This window comes from Kogia breviceps, chromosome 15 (assembly GCF_026419965.1).
Source record: "Kogia breviceps isolate mKogBre1 chromosome 15, mKogBre1 haplotype 1, whole genome shotgun sequence".
NCBI lineage: Eukaryota > Metazoa > Chordata > Mammalia > Artiodactyla > Physeteridae > Kogia > Kogia breviceps.
In genome coordinates, this window is record NC_081324.1 from 67,115,548 (window position 1) to 67,135,529 (window position 19,982).

Genomic DNA, 19,982 nt, shown 5'->3' on the forward strand with positions numbered 1-19,982 from the left:
AGCAGCCTCTCACTCTGGCAAGCATGCAGGACCCTCTGCTTTACTTCTGTTGGGTTCACATGTATTGATTGATTGAGCATAGAGTAAAAAAAAAAATCACCAACCCAGTGTGGTTTTCCAAAGAGTTTTTTCTCTCTAGGTTTGGTCTTCCCTTCCCTGTATTTTCCTGTCAAGAAACTAAGGGAAATTACTCTTAAAAATTCCCACCAGCTAGGTTGAGTCAGAATCATGTCTTTTTTTGCTGAAATCTTCTTTGTGTTAGAGAGTATAATTCTAAAATTAACATTAAGCTAACTTAAAGCAACAGAGTAGCTTGGAATGAACATGCCTGCATTCTAGTTGTTTTATATTTCAGATTGTTCCCATATGTGAGGTTATGGCTTAGGAGGCGGTGGTAGAGGAGACAACCAGAGCCCCTTTTTCTAGCAGCCCTTTGTATGGTGGCCTAGTTTAGCCATATTTAAATGCACATTTGCCCTCATCCTTGGGTGGCTTGCATTATTTAAGGGGGTGGAAGAATGCTTCTTCCTCAGGCATGGGGTTTCAGCTGGACTAATGCATTGTCACATTCAGACCTCATGCTGTTAGTCACGCTGCAGAGTGTGACCAGAACTTGTGGAGGAGCGAGCCAGGGTGCTGATGACCAGGTGGCTAAACTGGGGCACAGTGTCACCTGCACCGTCTCCTGCCCTGTCTTCAACTCACAGGGCCAGGGTATGAAAGTGGAGTGACCCGGGTGCCACCAGCCTCTGGAGCTGACCCCTGGTGTGTTTGAGGCACCTCTGAATACAGGGCTCTGGTCAGAGTAGTGATGGAAGCCCTCCAGATCATCTCTCATCTTTATAGGACAGCCCCTTCTAGCCTTCATAGGAGTAATAGTCCCTGGCATTTGCAGGCCACTGTATGATTCAAAAAGACTTTGGCATCTCATTAACTAATTCGATTTTCTCAGTATTTCAAGTAGAGAGAGAGGTGGTTTTTGCCATATTTTATGCATGGGAGATTGAGTCAAAGAGCAGTTTGGTAACTTGGTGAGTCAGTAGTGAACCCAAAACTTGAATGTGTCCACATCTTGTGTCTTTAAGGTAAGTGCACTCATAGATGTTGTGGATGTGTGACACCTTGAAATATTACTGTTGGGATTCTTTAAAAAAATCAGGGTTCCCTACACATCATGAGAGAGACATTTTTCATTCCGAGGGTTTAAAGGCATACAAATTGGGGGACTTCCCTGGTGGTGCAGTGGTTAAGAATCTGCCTGCCAATGCAGGGGACACGGGTTCGTGCCCTGGTCTGGGAAGATTCCACATGTCGTGGAGCAACTAAGCCTGTGCGCCGTAACTACTGAGCCTGCGCTCTAGAGCCCGCAACCCACAGCTACCGAAGCCTGCCTTCCACAACTGCTGAAGCCCGCACTCCTAGAGCCCGTGCTCTGCAACAAGAGAAGCCACCGCAATGAGAAGCCCGCGCGCCACGATGAAGAGTAGGCCCCACTCGCCACAACTAGAGAAAGCCTGCATGTAGCAACGAAGACCCAATGCAACCAAAAATTAAAAAATTAATTAATTTAAAAAATGCATACAAATTGGGGACATAGGGTATATGTGGGAAACTATTGCAGATACAGAGAGAGATGGGGACCTCCCTGCTGTTCTCACCACTCCCCTGTCATCTGAATGTGCCTTATGCAGAAGCACAGATGTGGTCCTTGGAGAACAGTGTTTCCTATATGAGCCTCACCCAGTAGTAAATGAGGTGATTTTAGCCAATATTTGGACAAGGCATTAAATCCCATTAAATGTTCATATTTTTTTTTCTTCCTTCTTGTTACGCAAAGGACAGAGTCTCAGTTTGGTGCTAGCATATCTTTTAATACCTCCCCAACACTCAGTCATCTCACTTTTAACTAAGAGAACTGGCTTCAGTCTCAGCAAACTTCAGCTAAACTTTAACCATGTTAGTTTTCATTGTATTGAATTTTATGACTGCCTTTTGTTAGTAAAGCCATAATGATTTTTATCTGAAGTAGTAATACATGCCTTCCCACCCCCACCCCCTGGCTGTGCCATGGCTTGTGGGATTTTAGTTCCCCAACCAGGGATTGAACCCGGGCCCTTGGCAGTGAGAGCATGGAGTCCTAACCACTGGACCCCAGGGAATTCCCTTGCCTTCTTAGGTACATTTTTTAAAGTAAATAAATTTTTTTAAAAGAAAAAAGCAATAGTCCAGATGGTTTTGGAAATGGCAAGACTGGCAGAGGAGCTGCAGGAATGATAGAGGTCTGGAGACCCTGTGGTAGTAGAGGCCTGCGCAGGCCGAAGGAGACGGGTACTGGCCGCTGATGCCAGGAGTCTCGAAGAGGACCTCTGCTGTGTTGAGGGATGGGCTAGTTTGAGTGATGGGTGGTGGCAAGAATGGGGCTTTCATGGGCAGTGTTCTGGTCTGAGCAGCTGCAAGGGTTGTGGTATTAATGCTTCTCTTTTTTCCTTTTTCTAGAAACGGACCTGAATTTGAAGCTAGGATACGACAGAACGAGATCAACAACCCCAAGTTCAACTTCCTGAACCCCAATGACCCTTACCATGCCTACTACCGCCACAAGGTCAGCGAGTTCAAGGAGGGGAAAGCCCAGGAGCCCTCGGCTGCCATCCCCAAGGTCATGCAGCAGCAGCAGCAAGCCACCCAGCAGCAGCTGCCCCAGAAGGTTGGAGCCAGCCCCTCCCTTCGCTTCCCCAGGGCTAAGGGAGGCTGGGACAGGGAGGGGAAGATAATGAACTCTGCTGTCCAGACCTCACAACCACCCAGGGAGAAACTTGAGGTCTTTATCCCCATCTTACAGAGGCAGATGCTGAGGCTTACACAGCAAAGTGTTGATGACAGTTGGCATTTGCTGAATGCTGCCCTTCACACTCTGTGCTCAGTGCTTTGGGAGCCTTGTCTCATTGGTGCCTCATAGGGGCTGCATGAGGAGGCCAGTAAAGTGACCATTTTTCAGATGAGGAATCTGAGGCTTAGGGAAGCACAATTTACCCAAGGCCACAGAGTCAGGACCCTAAAGTCTGTGCTCTCAGTTCCTACTCTTTTCCTTGACCGTGGCGTGAGGGTAGTGCTGCAGTGTGGCTTGTGGACCCCTTCTTGTGCATCCCTCTCGACTGTCTCACCTTCCCAGGGCCCCTCTTTCTGGCCTGCCCTAATACCCCCTTAGCACTAGGGACGATTAGGGCTGTCAGTGAGGACAAGAAGGGCCCACACATTTTGCCTGCTGTGTAGACTTGGACTGGTCCTTTCTCTTTGCTTCACTCCTGAGCCATGGTGGCAAAGGCTGCCCCTTGTTTTACAGTGGGAAGTAAGGGTTGGAGTAGGTTCTGAGACCTTGTGTTGCAATTTACTACTCCTAGGGCCTCAGGCGACCTCAGTTTCCTCATCTATAAAAAGAATTCACAGTACTTGTTCTGTCCACCTCGTGGTTCGTGTAGTGGCCAGATGAGGTAACAATCGTGGAAGTCTTCTGTCCAGTGGGGTCCTCTGCACACATGTAGGGCTTACTACATCCTCTTTCTCCCGTGGGCAGGGTTTCATAAGCTGTGTTCCTGTTAGATCTGCCACCCAGTTTTGGTCCTCAGTTTCAGGACAGCAGCAGAGATAGAGAGGGACTCGGTTCTCATTCAGAAAGCCGTTTAGGCAGTCGAGGCTGCAGTTGGCCAAGAAATCAGTGCCCTTGTGAGTTAGGATTCTCTCACACCATGTGCCAGTGGCATGTGCGTGATCAACAGAAGTGTAGAGGTCTGTGCCGTCTGCCGGGGGTGCATCCCCTCCCCCTCCCTGGAGTCCCTCCACCCCTGTGCCTCTTGCCTCACATTCCCTTTGCATCTTAGGTTCAAGCCCAAGTGATCCAAGAGACCATCGTGCCTAAAGAGCCCCCTCCCGAGTTCGAGTTCATTGCAGACCCCCCCTCTATCTCAGCCTTCGACCTGGACGTGGTGAAGCTGACAGCTCAGTTTGTGGCCAGGAATGGGCGCCAGTTTCTGACCCAGCTGATGCAGAAAGAGCAGCGCAACTACCAGTTTGACTTCCTTCGCCCGCAACACAGCCTTTTCAACTACTTCACGAAGCTGGTGGAACAGTATACCAAGGTGCCTGGGCAGGGTGGGGGCCGGGGTGCTGGGCCCAGGGAAGGAAGGCATCTTACCATCAGCACTCTATCCACTCACTGTCTGCAAGGACCCCGCTCCTGTGTGGGGCCCCCAAGCAGATGTTAAAAATCCCAGTTCAGTATAAAATCTTGATTTCTATTCAGTTTTCCTAGTAAATGCAACGTAGACTGCTCTTTCTAAAGAGAAAGGAAACGGGTGATTGATAATTCATTAGGTGAGTGCCTGCTGTGTGATAAGGCCAAGTGGTACTAGTTGCTTTTATGTACATTTAAATTTTCGGTTGCCTCAGGGCTTGAGAAGAAGCAAGCTCTTAATAGTTGCCTCCTATTATTACCTAATTTTATCCTCACAAGAATCTATAAGGTAAGTGTTTTCCTTCCTATTTCAGAAAGCTCAGAGAGGTGAAGTACTTACTTGTGGTCTCTCAGCTAGGAAGTAGCTGCACTGAGATTTAACCAACATTTGACTCTGAAACCTCTGTTGTTTTCCACCCTAAAAAGTACCTTGAATTAGAAGTATCATTTAAATAATCATTGGGCAGCAATTTAACATAAATAAGTGTAGCCAGTATTGAGTACTTATATAGTATTTTCTCATTTAATCCCTAATAACCTATAAGGTAGCCACTGTTATTATATTCATTTTACAGAAGAGGAAACTGAGGTACAGAGAAGTTAACTTGACCAGGGCTGCACAGCTAGGGGGTTGCAGAGCAGGGACTTGAGTGCTGGCATTTTTATTCCAGACCCTAAGATCTTAATTATCATGCTGCGTTGTTGCAATCAAGAATGCAGACAAGGGCTTCCCTGGTGGCGTAGTGGTTAAGAATCTGCTTGCCAATGCAGGGGACACGGGTTCGAGCCCTGGTCCCGGAAGATCCCACATGCCGTGGAGCAACTAAACGCTTGCGCCACAACTACTGAGCCCACGTGCTATAACTACTGAAGCCCGCATGCCTAGAGCCTGTGCTCCGCAACAAGAGAAGCCGCGGCAATGAGAAGCCCACACACCGCAATGAAGAGTAGACCCCACTTGCCGCAACTAGAGAAAGCCTGTGCGTGGCAACAAAGACCCAATGCAGCCAAAAATAAATAAATAAAACAAATAAATTAAAAAAAAAAAAGAATGCAGACAAGTCAATACTGGTATTTAAAATAATCAAATTGCTAATTTTTTTAAATAAATTTATTTTTATTTCTTAAAATTTATTTATTTATTTATTTTGGGGTGTGTTGGGTCTTCGTTTCTGTTTGAGGGTTTTCTCTATTTGCGGCGAGCAGGGGCTACGCTTCATCGCAGTGCGCGGGCCTCTCACTGTCGCGGAGCACAGGCTCAGTAGTTGTGGCTCACAGGCCTAGTTCCGCGGCATGTGGGCTCTTCCCAGACCAGGGCTCGAACCCGTGTCCCCTGCATTGGCAGGCAGATTCTCAACCACTGCGCCACCAGGGAAGCCCCAGATAGCTAATTTATTAAAAAGTACACTGGTATAGGGCTTCCCTGGTGGTGCAGTGGTTGAGAGTCTGCCTGCTGGTGCAGGGGACACAGGTTCGTGCCCCGGTGTGGGAGGATCCCACATGCCACGGAGCGGCTGGGCCCATGAACAATGGCCGCTGAGCCTGTGCCTCCGGAGCCTGTGCTCCGCAATGGGAGAGGCCACAATAGTGAGAGGCCTGCATACCATAAAAAAAAAAAAAGTACGCTGGTATAGATATGCCTGTGGAACATTTTTCTTGCTACACACGTAATGGAAGTTGTCTTTCCTTTTTAGTGGCATGGTTTGTACGTCTGTTTTTGATATCTAGAAACAATGTGTTAAAGATCTGACTTGAAAGGTTATGTAATGATTTCCTCTAACTTCATTCACTTTGAGTATATAACTAGAAAGAATGACAAAAATGTTTGTGTTTAGGAAGTCCAGAAGCTAGGAGAGTAGCTGAAATAACAATCATTCAAGTCATAAGACCCAAGGGTTATTGTAACTACACAGTATCAATTTTAAGTGAGCCCTGGGTTAATTTCTCTCAGTGGACTGCTTCCAGAGTTAAAGGTCCACAGATTCCTTTTTATTCTGTTAACTTTCCTATTCTTTCTCCCTCAGAATTTGGGTATTGACATTCATTCATCTGAGGGCACCGATGTGTCTCTAGGCCTGGGAACTCTAGGAGCAGATCAATTCCTGAGGAAGAAGGACAGAGAGGATGGAGTGGGGCTGAGCTGCTTTTCCAGTGAGAATGGATACACTTAAAGCCAGCATTCGTTCTCTCAGCGAATATGCTTGAGTGTCAGACACTGTTCTAGGTGCTGGATATGTATCAGTGAGCCAAAGAAAGAGAAATCCCTGTCTTTGTGGAGACTGGTCTAGTGAAGGGGCAATAAGCAAGTGCAATGTCAGTGTGTGTCAGATGGTGATGAATACTATGGAGAAAATGCTAAACAGAAAGCAGGGGATAGAAGTCTAGGGAGGTGGAGCCTGTGGGCTGTAGTCTTCAATAAAGTCATCGGGGGCCTGTTGGCATGTGCAGAAGGGTAAAGGGTAGATCCGCCCCCTGAGAGCAGTCATCACATGCTGACTGTATGCTCAGTGATCTGGTGGTGGTTTTGCATACTTTCCTGCTACCCTTGGTAACCTTTTAAGTTGATGATGCCAACTTTAAGTGGCAATGTCACCATTTTGTAGAAGGAAACCAAGTTATAGAGGTTGAGTAACTTGCCCAAAGTTGCACAGCCAAGTGGAGCTGAGATTAGATCCCAGAATCCCATGCTTTCCTTTCTCCTGTGCCTTTCCACAGGCCCAGGAAGGCCACTTCTTTGTCCTGTGTTGTGCTGCACTGACAGTTGCTTTAAATCTTCTGTGTTTCAGATCTTGATTCCACCCAAAGGCTTATTTACCAAGCTCAAGAAAGAGGCAGAGAACCCCCGGGAAGTTTTGGACCAGGTAAACTAAATTTCTTATAACCAGTTACTGATGGCACTAACGTTACATTGTGTGGGTTCTGTTGTGTGTTTGGAAGTAGTCTCCGAACCAGTACCTTGTTATGCTCCAGGCACAGTTGTGGTGGGAGGAAAGGCCTTGAGGCTACAAAGACCAAGAAACTTGGATTCTCTGCTCCCCAACTTTCTGCTTTGCTGTCTGCTTCAGTCTCTTCTTTTCTTCTGTTGTTAGAAGTCAGCTTTTGAACGAGTTCTCTGGTGACAACTGCCTTTTGAAGTCCTAGGTTTTCAGAGTCAAAGAGGGAGGGCATATTGGTGCTGGCTGTGCTGGGTGGCTGCTTGAGGCTTCTGTTTTGCAGGCTTTCTCAGATTGCTGCTGCTTTTGTGGGCACTTGGTTGTCATGCAAACTTCTGGGAGGGAGTTTGCTAGCCACTCACCAACTCAAGCAGAAAACTTTGAGGTTATAACGAACAGCTGCCCAGACAGAAGGTCTCTGTGGCATTTCATATTTTCATCCTGTCCAAACTCTGGGCCTGGCTGAAACCAGATACAAATACCATAGTCTGCCCCAGGAAGTTCCCCTTTATGGGCAGATGAGCTTCCTGTTCTGAAGGAGATGTTGGCTTTGGTGAAGGATAACCTCCTCAGGAGCAGACCCTGATTCAACTCAGCACCACACTGTTTCCCATCCCTTCAGGTATGTTACCGAGTGGAGTGGGCCAAGTTTCAGGAGCGTGAGAGGAAAAAGGAAGAGGAGGAGAAGGAAAAGGAACGGGTGGCCTATGCTCAGATTGACTGGCATGATTTTGTGGTGGTGGAAACTGTGGACTTCCAACCCAATGAGCAAGGTAGGTCTTTGAGGAAGGTAGGTCTGTGACTCCATTTAGGGGAGCCAGGAGGTTGGAGCCATCCTGGGAGATCTCTTCCAGCTGTCCCCGAGGAGCAGCAGAATCCCTCAGAGGGTTCTATGGGTATCTGTTTCTTCTCTGCTTCCGGAAGACTTCACTTCTACCACATTGCCCCAGTTAAACCCAATTGAACAAATATTATCGTTCCTGACAATAATGGCCCAATGGGTGGGCCTCTGGAGATAGAGAAATCAGACAGTCCCAGCCCTCAGAGAGTTAACAGTGTAGAGAGGGCAGATAGATGGGCCTTTGATAAGGAGCGTCTGTGGAACCCTGCCTTTGACTCTGGCTCACCCTTTGCCAGGGAACTTCCCTCCCCCCACCACCCCAGAGGAGCTGGGGGCCCGAATCCTCATTCAGGAGCGCTACGAGAAGTTTGGGGAGAGTGAGGAGGTCGAGATGGAGGTCGAGTCTGATGAGGAGGACGAGAAACAGGAGAAGGCGGAGGAGCCTCCGTCCCAGCTGGACCAGGACACCCAAGTGCAAGACATGGATGAGGTATGCTCCTGGAGCCCAAGGAGATGGAGGTGCTCTCCTCCAGAGAAGTCCAACTCCCTTGTGAATCTTGAAAGGAAGTCTGGGTTCCTAAAGAAGGCGTCCTGGCTGAGTAACTGCCCAAGGCCAGGCAGCACAGAGCCTCTTTCCAGCTCAGGCAACAAAGATTCATTCATAGGCAAGGATCTGAAAGCTGTGCTGGCCCTGTTCTGTGACCTTCCTCCTTTGCCCCGGGGCCCTGCTCATTACCCACCCCAGGCTGGCTGTCAGTTAGGGAAACCTCTATACCATGTACTTTGGCGCTTTTGAGCTGAGGCCCAAATGATCAGCAGTTTCCAGAGCTTTTCTTTTTTTTCTGTGTGGGGGTGCACACCATGTGGCACGTGGGATCCTAGTTCCCCGACCAGGGATCGAACCCATGCCCCTGCAGTGGAAGCACGGAGTTCTAACCACTGGACCGCCAGGGAAGTCCTCCAGAGCTTTGCTAAGTGGCTTTCGGCCTCCTCTACCCGCATCGAGGCAGACCCTCCAAGCAGGCATAGAGTCTCCAGAGCCAAACTGCTTTCCTCCCCTTGGAAAGAATTTGTGCAGCATTAGAATAAAGACGCATGTGTCTGGGAATTGACTTTTTCTCTCCCTCCCAGCATTGCTTCTTGAGCAGCTACCATTGAACACTGACTTGTTCTCCGCACCTCTCTCCAGCACGTTAAGTGCCCTTGGCCTCCTGTGACTGCCTGGTGCCAGCTGCTGGAAATGCCTGGGCAGAGTGTTAGCCCCACGGCCCCCAGCACTCCCATTCATGCTGTGAGGAAGCAGCTTGGCCGGCTGTTGGCTGGCCTCGGCTGCCCTGGGAGGCTTAGCACATGGATGCTGACTAGCAGGGGCCTAGGCTCTTTGCCACCCTGAGAGCCACCAGGGCTCAGCTGCAGGGAGGTGGCTTCTCAGCCCCTCTCTGAGTCCTGCCACTGCTTTGCTTTTCAGGGTTCAGATGATGAAGAAGAAGGGCAGAAAGTGCCCCCACCTCCAGAGACACCCATGCCACCGCCTCTGCCCCCAACTCCAGACCAGGTCATTGTCCGGAAGGACTATGACCCAAAAGGTAGGTTCTCCTCTTCTGCCCTCATGTTCCTCAGACCTGTCCATTTTTAGGAGGGCTCGAGGTGGCTTGTCCTAAAGGCATTGATAGCTCCTTTGTCATAGGCCTCACGATGGGGAATGGGACTTCGTCATCTCTGGTGCTCTGGTGCAATGCATAGTGCCAGGTACAGCGTGGCACTGAAAGGACGGTGCACAAATGAAATAGCACGCTCTTAACCTGGGCTGCCACTCAGTATTCTCACTCAAGAGTCTCTTTTGCTTTTTAGCTTCCAAGCCCCTGCCTCCAGCCCCTGCTCCAGATGAATATCTCGTATCCCCCATCACTGGGGAGAAGATCCCTGCCAGCAAAATGCAGGAACACATGCGCATTGGGCTTCTTGACCCCCGTTGGCTGGAGCAGCGAGATCGCTCCATTCGTGAGAAGCAGAGTGATGATGAGGTGTACGCACCAGGTGAGGTTGGGGGGCATCCCCCACTCTGTCCACATCTCTTCTTTGACTTATCCCCATCTCACTTTGGCCCATGGGGAATCTCTGATCAACTTTATGCTTTAATCAAACATAGAAAGTAACAATTGAGGTCAGTAGAAGCTTTAGAGAATAGGTGCAGCCTATGACACTACAAAATAACTTCCCATTTTCTAGAAGGACTCTTCATAGGGATTCTTCCAAAGGCAGGCACCTGATGTGGATAGCATGTGTCCATTGACATCCTAGTGCAAGATCTGACTACAGCTGGGAGAGGTGCTCACTCTCAGGGCTGTCTTAGAATGAAGTCTCTGATGGCTGGAGTACACTGAGCACCTTGAAATGAGACATGGTGCCTTGACTGTGTGTGAGCAGCAGCATGATAGGGAGGGAGGAAACTGTCCCAGAGGCAGGAGACCAGGCTTTTAGTCCTGACTCTGCTACTTGCCATGCCACTCACGTTGACGTTGCCTTTTGTAAGTCAAGGGGTTGGACAAGCCCTGGTTTATAGGCTTAGTGCTCATTGGGCAGCCTTCCCTAGGCTCAGAGGACAGGCGTGCTGCATTGGGACCCACAGATAGCCTTGTCCTGTAAGAACAGCCTCCACCCTGCACCAGTAGATCTGCTGTGTTGTCAGAGGGGCATCTGGTTTAGTTTTCCCTTCTGTCCCCTGCTTCCATTCTGTGACTATATCCAGGTCTGGATATTGAGAGCAGCTTGAAACAGCTGGCTGAGCGGCGTACTGACATCTTTGGTGTAGAGGAAACGGCAATTGGTAAGAAGATTGGCGAGGAGGAGATCCAGAAGCCAGAGGAAAAGGTGCAGCTCAGATGACTCTTAGTGCCTTCCCCGCCGTCAGACTCACACTTGGGCTCAGTTCCAGGAGCCCTGACAAGCTGTGGCTTTGCTTTCCCATGCAGGTGACCTGGGATGGCCATTCCGGCAGCATGGCCCGGACCCAGCAGGCTGCCCAGGCCAATATCACCCTCCAGGAGCAGATCGAGGCCATTCACAAGGCTAAGGGCTTGGTGCCAGAAGATGATACCAAAGAGAAGATTGGCCCCAGCAAGCCCAATGAAATCCCCCAGCAGCCACCACCTCCGTCTTCAGCCACCAACATCCCCAGCTCAGCCCCACCCATTACCTCGGTGCCCCGACCACCCGCGGTTAGCCAGCAGCCACCCTGTGACTGGTCTTTCAGAGCTGGGTTCTTGGGGTTAGACATTGCAGGCTGAGAAGGGCAGCTATCTCACAGTGGGCCCAAGTGCTGAGTGGGTCAAGTCAAGAGAAAAAGAACCCTTTGGTTAGGAGTGGGAACCTCCAGCCTGATCTTCTATCTGTGTGGGAGGCTTGGAACAGGGAGGGAGGCGAGTGGCAAATGTGAGAAGCAGGCTTGGGTCAGGGATGGGCTGGAGGGCTTAATGGGTCTTGGAGGACTGCTGGCCTGACTCCAGGGGGCTAAATGGAGGTCAGTGTCTTCAGTGGCTCTCTCAGTGTTTGCTAAGAGCAGCTGGTTGAGTCCCAAGTGGAAAGAGTGTTGCCCTGGGCCTCTCTCAGAGTAGTTCTGTCAGGGCCCAGTGTGAGGCTGCACTCTCAGCCCCAGGGGGCTGAGTCGAAGCTATCCAGCCCCATCCTCAAAGCTGCAGGTGGCCTGTTGCCAGCTGTGTGTGCCCTTAGAGTGCAGCCTTGGCTTCCTGTGACCTGTGGGTCTTCATCCCCACAGATGCCACCTCCCGTCCGTACCACAGTTGTGTCTGCAGTACCTGTCATGCCCCGGCCCCCGATGGCATCAGTGGTCCGACTGCCGCCCGGCTCGGTGATCGCCCCCATGCCACCGATCATCCACGCGCCCAGAATCAACGTGGTGCCCATGCCTCCCTCGGCCCCTCCTATCATGGCACCCCGCCCACCACCCATGATTGTGCCGACAGGTCAGTGGGTCAGGACTACAGACCAAGCCCTGAGCAGAGCAGTGGCTGATGGTAGTGCCAGCTGTTCCAGCTAGTGGTCCAGCCCAAAGGAGAGCCTTGAGTTCACCATGTGAGAGATCCCTGAGCTGGGAGCCAGGGACTTATGGCTCCTGGGGGAGATAGGCTGATATGGCAGAGCTGGGGTCTGTGCACCCAGAGGGGTCAGCCTGGACAGGCACAGAGGCCTGATGATGCTTACTGTTGGCTGCCACCTGTTCCATCCATCTGTACTGCCCCTCCTTCAGTTTCCTGCTACCCAATATGGGCAGTCTCCCAGGTCCCCCTTCCAGGGAACTTGCTGGCTGCCAGACTCAGCAAGGAGTGGTCCTTCACACCTCTGACTGGGAGAAATGGGAAACCTTTGCAATCCCCTTTTCACTCTCACCAGCCCTGAGTCCTGGGCCCTTTCTCCCACTCACGTGGCAGCTTATTCCTGTCCTTGCAGCTTTTGTGCCTGCACCACCTGTGGCACCTGTCCCAGCTCCAGCCCCTATGCCGCCTGTCCACCCCCCACCTCCCATGGAAGATGAGCCTGCCTCCAAGAAGCTGAAGACTGAGGACAGCCTCATGCCAGAGGAAGAATTTCTACGCAGAAATAAGGTATACATCTCAGAGTGCTGCCCACAGCCTGGAGTGTCTAGATGGGATGGGGCGGGGGGTGTCCAGTCCTGCCCCAGTCACATGCTCCCTGGCCCACCCTGTTCTTCATGGTTTTGGCTTCTGGGACCTGGGTCAGCCATTGGAGGCCCGTGAAGCTTCTGAGCACACACTAGATGGGGGGTCAGCAGCCAGAGGAGCAGACAGCTGTCAGTAGTCCCCCTGGTGTGAACTGTTGCAGAGGCCAGCAGGGAGACCCAGCTGCACAGGCAGTAGGACTCAGGTGTGAAAGGGGTTCTGGACACTGGAGGGAATCTTGGGTGCGATTCTTAAATTCTTTGTGGCCTTTGCCTCCAGGTCCAGCCCTTAGGAGATGGTGTGTTGCGGGGATCCTGTGGGGGTACTAGAAATAAGAGCTGGGAACCTTGTCACTGCTGGTGCTTGGGGAAGCTCCAGTGAAGAGGCAGAAACATTCCCAGCCCCCCTCCCCCTTGCCCAGTGCATTTGACCAAATCTTTTTTCTTTTTTCCTTTTTGATGCTAGTTTCCATTTCTTGAGTACCTACTCAAGTGCTGGGGCAGAGCCACACGTTTTACAGGTACTTGGTCTGTTGAATGCTCATAACATCACCATCCAGCAGTTGTGATCAACTGCTTTACAGACATGGCGTTGAGGCTCAGAGAGACCTAGTTAGCAGGGAAGCTGAGTTGGGAACCCAGGTGTTCTGACCTCACAGTTCATATTCTTTCCTCCTGTGGTACTTCTTGAGGCTTGCAGAGCACTTTCATGTCTCTTCTTCAGCTCCAGCTTTACCAGTAGGCAGGGATTGTTCTAAAGAAGGGAAACCAATTCTTGAAAAGGAGTGATTTATTCTATGTCACAAGTGGTGTCAGTAATGAAACAGGCCAGAGTCCAGGAGCCCTGATGGACAGGTGACATTGTCTCGACTGGCCCAGGAATAGGAGAGCATAGTTCCTGATTGACTCAGGCCTCCCCAGGCATAATGGCCACCTCCTATTTTGCAGGGTCCAGTGTCCATCAAAGTCCAGGTGCCCAACATGCAGGATAAGACAGAATGGAAGCTGAATGGACAGGTGCTGGTCTTCACCCTCCCACTCACAGACCAGGTATGAGTTGCTATCCCCAACTGGCATCAGGTACAGGGGAACCAAAGAGTCAGGGGGAAGCTGCCTGCAGCTGACGTTAGCAAGAGGTGACTGACCTCTCCTCGGTCCCATAGGTCTCTGTCATCAAGGTGAAGATTCACGAAGCCACGGGCATGCCAGCAGGGAAACAGAAGCTGCAGTATGAGGTGAGTTGGGTGTCTGTAGTCCTTGCCCCCTCTGTTGTCCGAGAAGCTAATAAATCCCTTGTGGAATCAGAGGAGTGGGGAGATACCTGGGTGTGGTCATTTGAGTCCATCCTGGAAGTGATGGTGCTGGCGGGGGTTGCTGGGGCAGGTTAGTCTGACAGGGTGAGGCTCTGGCGGGGTCACAGCAGAGTCTTATATGGGGTTTGAATGCCTCAGTGACAGCTGGGGACCAGACTTCGGAGTGCCCAGGTAGGTTTCTGTCCCAGTGGTAGAGCCATCCCAGTCAGTGTGGTCTCAGGTAGCCTGGCTTTGTGCTTGGACACAAAGGTGATAGTCCAGCTCACCTTGGTGCCTGCCAGGTCACAGAGGACTGCTGTGTTCTTCCTTTTTGGGCTTTGACAAATCCCCATTCTGGGCCTCAGTTTCCTCTGTAAAGTGAGGCTGTTGAACTAACTGTTGATCTCTAAATGTCTTATGATTTGAGAATCAAAATTCCATGGGGTTGGTCAGGGCCAGTTTTTTGGGGTGTTGACAGCATAGCTTGGTCGGAAGGAAGGAAAAGCAAAGCATTCTGGGAGGAACCAGAGACCTTCACTCCTGCCCTGTGCCACTCCCTTTCCCACCACCTTTCTTCAAGCCCTTGTATTTGCTAAGTTCAGAGTGTTGGGACTTGTAAGACTGCTCTCTGAGCTCAAGGCCAGATTGCCCTGGGCTGAGGCACTGCATCTGTTTTCTAGGGCATTTTCATCAAGGATTCCAACTCGCTGGCTTACTACAACATGGCTAATGGTGCCATCATCCACCTGGCGCTCAAGGAGAGAGGCGGGAGGAAGAAATAGGAGAGAAACCTGCTGTCAGGTCCCAACTACTGCCGTTTTGCCTCTCCTGTCCCCTACCCCTGTCCCAGACCCAGGAGACCCTGCCTTGTGCATTTGTTTCCCTCTTATTAACTTTGGAAATCCAAATTGTCCTGCAGAGTTTCCTCCCCCCACTCCCTCCCCACATTGATCAGAGAGGGCTTTCTCAAGCATTCTCCTCCCCAGTGACCCCTGGAATCCCTTTGTGTTTGGGTCTTGATTTTAGGGGTCATTTCTTGAGGTAGCCCATTAGGGAATGTGAAACCGGGGATGTCCTATAGGATGTTAATCATAGTGCCAAGTGATACTTGGCTGGTAGAATATGGTTGTTATCATTAATCATTGTGTATCTTGCCATGGGCTAATAAACCTCTCCGAGCCTTCTCGTGAAGTTAATGTCATGAGACTTGTCTCCTGGCCACCTGTGCCCTGCCCAGACCTAGGAGCATGGCACAGTGCCTTGTGGCTCCTCTTCTGCTCTGAGGAATGCTGGGCTTTTAACTGTATTCCTGCTGCCATCAAGTCTTCTATGACTCTTTCTTCGATATATTTTTATTGCCTTCTTGAAACATGTGGATCCTCCAAAGGCATAGCCCCGTACATATAACAGACTAATACGTATAACATGCCTTCAACATGCCAGGACCGCAAAAGAACACAGACAGATGGGATGCAGTTCCTAGGTCAGTGGGCAGCATGCAGATGAGACTAGAAGGTGGCAGTTTCCTGCAGGCCAGGGATCACTCATCATCACCTGATAAGTGACCTTGAGCAGGTGGCTTATCCTGAGTGAGCACAAGTATATGATGAGGATTTTTTTTAAGAAAAAAAGTGTTTATTTTAAAAATACTTCATTGTGCCAAGGCCATGAACTATTTTAAGAACTTTATAAAATTTAGCCAACTATTCCTTATTGTTTTAAGCACTTTATCAATTTTAACTCATGTAAATTTTTTTTTTTGGGGGGGGCTGTACTGTGTGGCTTGCAGGAGCTCAGTTCCCTGACCAAGGATTGAACCCAGGCCATGGCAGTGAAAGCCTGGGATCCTAACCACTAGGCCACCAGGGAACTCCCTAACTCATGTAATCCTGATGTGGGTGTTCCTGTTTTACACTTGAGTAAACTGAGGCACAGAGATTCTGAATCACATGCCCGCAGTCACACAGTTAGAAGATAAAAAGAATGTGTGCAAAACACTTGTCAGTCCTTGCCCCCTAGTAAGGGCCAGACACAGGCTGTTATTTTTGGAGTTGTGCTGTCACAGGGAGGTAGGTGCTTCTGTGGGTGGGTGTTCACAGGGAGGAAGGTGAGAGTCTGTTGATAACCATTTCCTGGTCTTAAACCTAAAGTTGATTTCATTCTGAAGATCTCGTGTGTTTATCCCCTGAGAGTTCCTACTGCCTTTTCTTTGCAGTCCTTCCATTTCATCCTATGCAGTCATCTCCCAGGCCCAGAAGGGTGAGGCCATTCCCAAGGTCACAGTATTCTAGTCACCATCCCCTCCACCCCATCACCAAGCACAAAGCTTCCAACTCTAGACCTAGGGCTCAAGTGGCCCTTCTCCAGTGCCAGTTATGTGGCTCCATTACAAACTGCTCACGTTTTTAACTTGGTCAGTGGGATGTTATTCCTCACTCTGACATTTGCTTCCCTCCTGGTAGCTAGAAGTTTCCTCCAGGGGCCAGGGCTGAAATTTGGCTTCCTGAAGCTCCTAGGTTTGGGTGCCTGAAGTGAGCCCACTGCTGGTTGCTTCTCCCTGGCTAACACCAGAAATCCCCTTAACTCCCCCCTGGGTCTTGTTCCAAGAGGAAAGGGGGTCAGTAGAGCTGGGGGAATCCTGTACTCCAAGCTCTCCTTTCTTCCTAGGATTGGCTCTGGGGCCAATCTCTCCTTCACAGGTTGGCAGATCTCACCGGCCTTCCATGACTGAGGCTGCGACTGGAGGCCAGGAATGCTGCTGGGTGGAATGTGAGTGAATGGGTCCTTTGAGCTGCCCTCTGGGGCCCAATCTCAGCTTCCTGGAGTTCCTGAATGGACATCTGTCCTGGCTCACTCAGTTGCAGAAGACCCATTGACCAAACAGCTTTACGATCGTCAGTGGCTGCAGGCCCAGCGTGCAGCCCAGTGCTCTGCACTTGTTTAGAACCTGCAGCATGTAGGCATCGCCTTGATTGCACAGCTTTTCTGATTCTCACTGCATTCCTCTGAAGATTATCTGGCCCATTTTTTTAGATAAGGTAGATACCCAAGGCCAGTGAGGGCTCTGGAAGGCCAAAGCGGCTTTTCTATTCCTGGTGACCACACTGTCCTCACCACTTTGCCAGACCAGACTGTGAAATGGGGAGAAATGCTCCTGTTGTGAGATTGCTGGGAAAACCAGGCATGGCTTGTTGCTTTCAGGCTCACTATAATTTTAAAGACTTGCATGAAGAGGGCTCTAAGAGTAGTAGACACTAAGAAATTTCAGTTCCACCAGCTGCTTGAAATGAGCACTTACCATGTAGCCCAGAGGAGGCTACTAATGATTAGACCCATTTCACGTTTTAAAATTATGTATTAAGAGAATGTGTGCAAAAGTTATATTAGGATACTTGAAATACGTGATATACTGTAATAGCAATCTTTACAGGTAATATTTCATTTATCCTTATAATGCAAAAATCAGAAAGGTAAAAAAGTATAATATAGCTCATGTTTAAAAGTGCATGAGGGGGCTTCCCTGGTGGCGCAGTGGTTGAGAATCCGCCTGCCGATGCAGGGGACACGGGTTCGTGCCCTGGTCTGGGAAGATCCCACATGCTGCGGAGCAACTAAGCCCGTGAGCCATGGCCGCTAGGCCTGCGCGTCCGGAGCCTGTGCTCCGCAATGGGAGAGGCCACAACAGTGAGAGGCCCGCATACCGGAAAAAAAAAAAAAAAAAAAGTGCATGAGGGGCTTCCCTAGTGGCGCAGTGGTTAAGAATCCGCCTGCCAGTGCAGTGGACACGGGTTTGAGCCCTGGTCTGGGAAGATCCCATGTGCCGCGGAGCAGCTAAGCCCGTGCCCCACAACTACTGAGCCTGTGTTCTAGAGCGCATGAGCCACAACTACTGAGCCTGCGTGCCACAACTACTGAAGCCCGTACACCTAGAGCCAGTGCTCTGCAATGAGAAGCCCACGCACCACAGTGAAGAGTAGCCCCCACTCACTGCAACTAGAGAAAGCCCGCGTGCAGTAATGAAGACCCAACGCAGGCAAAAATAAATTTATTTTAAAAATAATGAATAAAAGTACATGGGTTAGTATTTAAGATTCTTTAAAGTTTTTTTTGTTTGTTTGTTTGTTTGTTTTTTTTGCGGTACGCGGGCCTCTCACTGTTGTGGCCACTCCCATTGTGGAGCACAGGCTCCGGACACGCAGGCTCAGTGGCCATGGCTCATGGGCCTAGCTGTTTCGCGGCATGTGGGATCTTCCCGGACCGGGGCACGAACCCGTATCCCCTGCATTGGCAGGCGGACTCTCAACTGCTGCACCACCAGGGAAGCCCTAAAAGTTACTTTTTAAAAATAAAAGTGAAATGTAAGTTCTTAAAGTTCAAATTTTTAACTATCTGATTTGGGGATTTGATCTTAACTATACATACATTGTTTTATTTTAAAAATACATGTAAGTGAGTAATTCTAGGTACCCTGAGTCATACAATCGTGAAGCAGGACAAGATACACTCCTATTCTTTATCATATTACAGAGAAGGTACTACTGTTGCCTTAAGCTAAGTTCAGTTAAGCAAGTCTGTGTTCCCTAGCCCTGAGCTGTGGGGATGATTAGATTAGGGATAGGCATATGTCCTCCTGTGCAGTGAAGGAATGCAGCCTCCCCGCCATCGAGCAGAAGCTACCAGAAGAGTCATCCATTGTATGTATGGATGGAGGAAGCCTGTGAGCCTGGAGCTGCTTCCATGAGGGGCTCTAGCCTGAGGATAAAGCAACCATAGGAAAGAGGACAAAGAGAAAAGGAGAAAAAGGGAAAACAGGGCTAATATCCTTGGTGACAGTCTCTGGATCAAACTGCTCCGGAAGCTTATGTACCTGTGAATGTTTTTAAGCTCTGGGACCCACTAAGTGCAGTACCACTTACCAAAAGATTATTAACTGTTATCCTCAGTGTAGGGATAAAGAAGCTTTATAGTTTGCCTACTTTTCATAGGCTCCTGGGCACCAGCTAAGTACCTTCTGAACCTCAGCTCTGCTCTCATTATGGATAAAAGCTGATATCTGGACATCTGTCTGTTCCTGGCAAACACTGACAGATTTCCCAAGCACATTCCAGGATCCAGGAGAGGGGACTGCACCGGGAGCTCGTGTAAGGGCCTGAGCCAAAATTTCTAGGAATGACCCCAGTAGGATGAGACTCGAGTTTTTCAACACATTCCTGTAGCCCTGGCCAAGCATCTCTCATCCTCATCATTTACAGCAGCCAGTCTACCAGGATGTTTCACAGCATTGCCAAAGGCCTCTTATTTTATACTCCAGTGAACCATTTGATTCTGTAGGGCATTCCTTTGGACCATTCATTGATTCATTCATTCACTTTTGCTTTCTTTCTCCAGTCTAACTACACCATCTTCTGAGCCTGCTTCCCTCTCAAGGGCTTTGCACTTGCTGCCCCACTTCCCATATACCCTTCTCCCAGATCCCTGCACAGAGGCTTCCTCATTTCCTTCTGCCCCCACCTCTGCTCACCCCCTCCCCCAGGGGTTACTAGGGTAACATCAAATAAGTTAAAGAGCTCTGGATTTTGAAGTGTAAAGAGCTAACATTTATTAAGTATCTACTGTGTGCTGGAAGCTTGACTCTTCACCAAGTAATTACTGACCTTGCTATTTTTCAGAAGAGGAAACGGTCTGAGAAGCTAAACAGTTTTGCATAAGAACATCCAGTTATTGAGGGGCAGAGCCTTGAAGCGAAGCCTTCCAAGCAATGTGCCATTAGTTAAATTAGGAAAATTCTCCTGCTGCAGCCACAGGCTGTGGTGGGAGACACTCAAGACAATAATGAGTTTGCTAGTGCTTGGCAAACTGCAAATGCCACGACTTCTGGCTACCATTTACTGGGAATCTCCATGTGCCAGATGTTTACCATGTACCGTCACACTAAAAGTCTCAGAACAACAACTCCAAGGAGATATTTTTTCATCATTTCCATTTTGCAGAT

The 19,982-nt window shown here is 49.7% G+C and overlaps 1 protein-coding gene across 1 annotated transcript in view; it reads left to right on the top strand.

The window, feature by feature from the left end:
* The window catches only part of SF3A1 (splicing factor 3a subunit 1), a 20,415-nt gene extending 5,234 nt beyond the window's left edge, over positions 1 to 15,181 (top strand). The window contains exons 3-16 of the mRNA XM_059039483.2: positions 2,497 to 2,704; positions 3,876 to 4,133; positions 7,015 to 7,089; positions 7,784 to 7,934; positions 8,299 to 8,492; positions 9,471 to 9,588; positions 9,854 to 10,039; positions 10,752 to 10,873; positions 10,975 to 11,220; positions 11,778 to 11,985; positions 12,470 to 12,624; positions 13,647 to 13,748; positions 13,862 to 13,933; positions 14,671 to 15,181. Of these exons, the coding sequence (XP_058895466.1) occupies positions 2,497 to 2,704; positions 3,876 to 4,133; positions 7,015 to 7,089; positions 7,784 to 7,934; positions 8,299 to 8,492; positions 9,471 to 9,588; positions 9,854 to 10,039; positions 10,752 to 10,873; positions 10,975 to 11,220; positions 11,778 to 11,985; positions 12,470 to 12,624; positions 13,647 to 13,748; positions 13,862 to 13,933; positions 14,671 to 14,772 (2,197 nt within the window). The 3' untranslated portion in view covers positions 14,773 to 15,181. The remainder of the gene's footprint in view (positions 1 to 2,496; positions 2,705 to 3,875; positions 4,134 to 7,014; positions 7,090 to 7,783; positions 7,935 to 8,298; positions 8,493 to 9,470; positions 9,589 to 9,853; positions 10,040 to 10,751; positions 10,874 to 10,974; positions 11,221 to 11,777; positions 11,986 to 12,469; positions 12,625 to 13,646; positions 13,749 to 13,861; positions 13,934 to 14,670) is intronic.
* Positions 15,182 to 19,982: the final 4,801 nt, after the last annotated feature.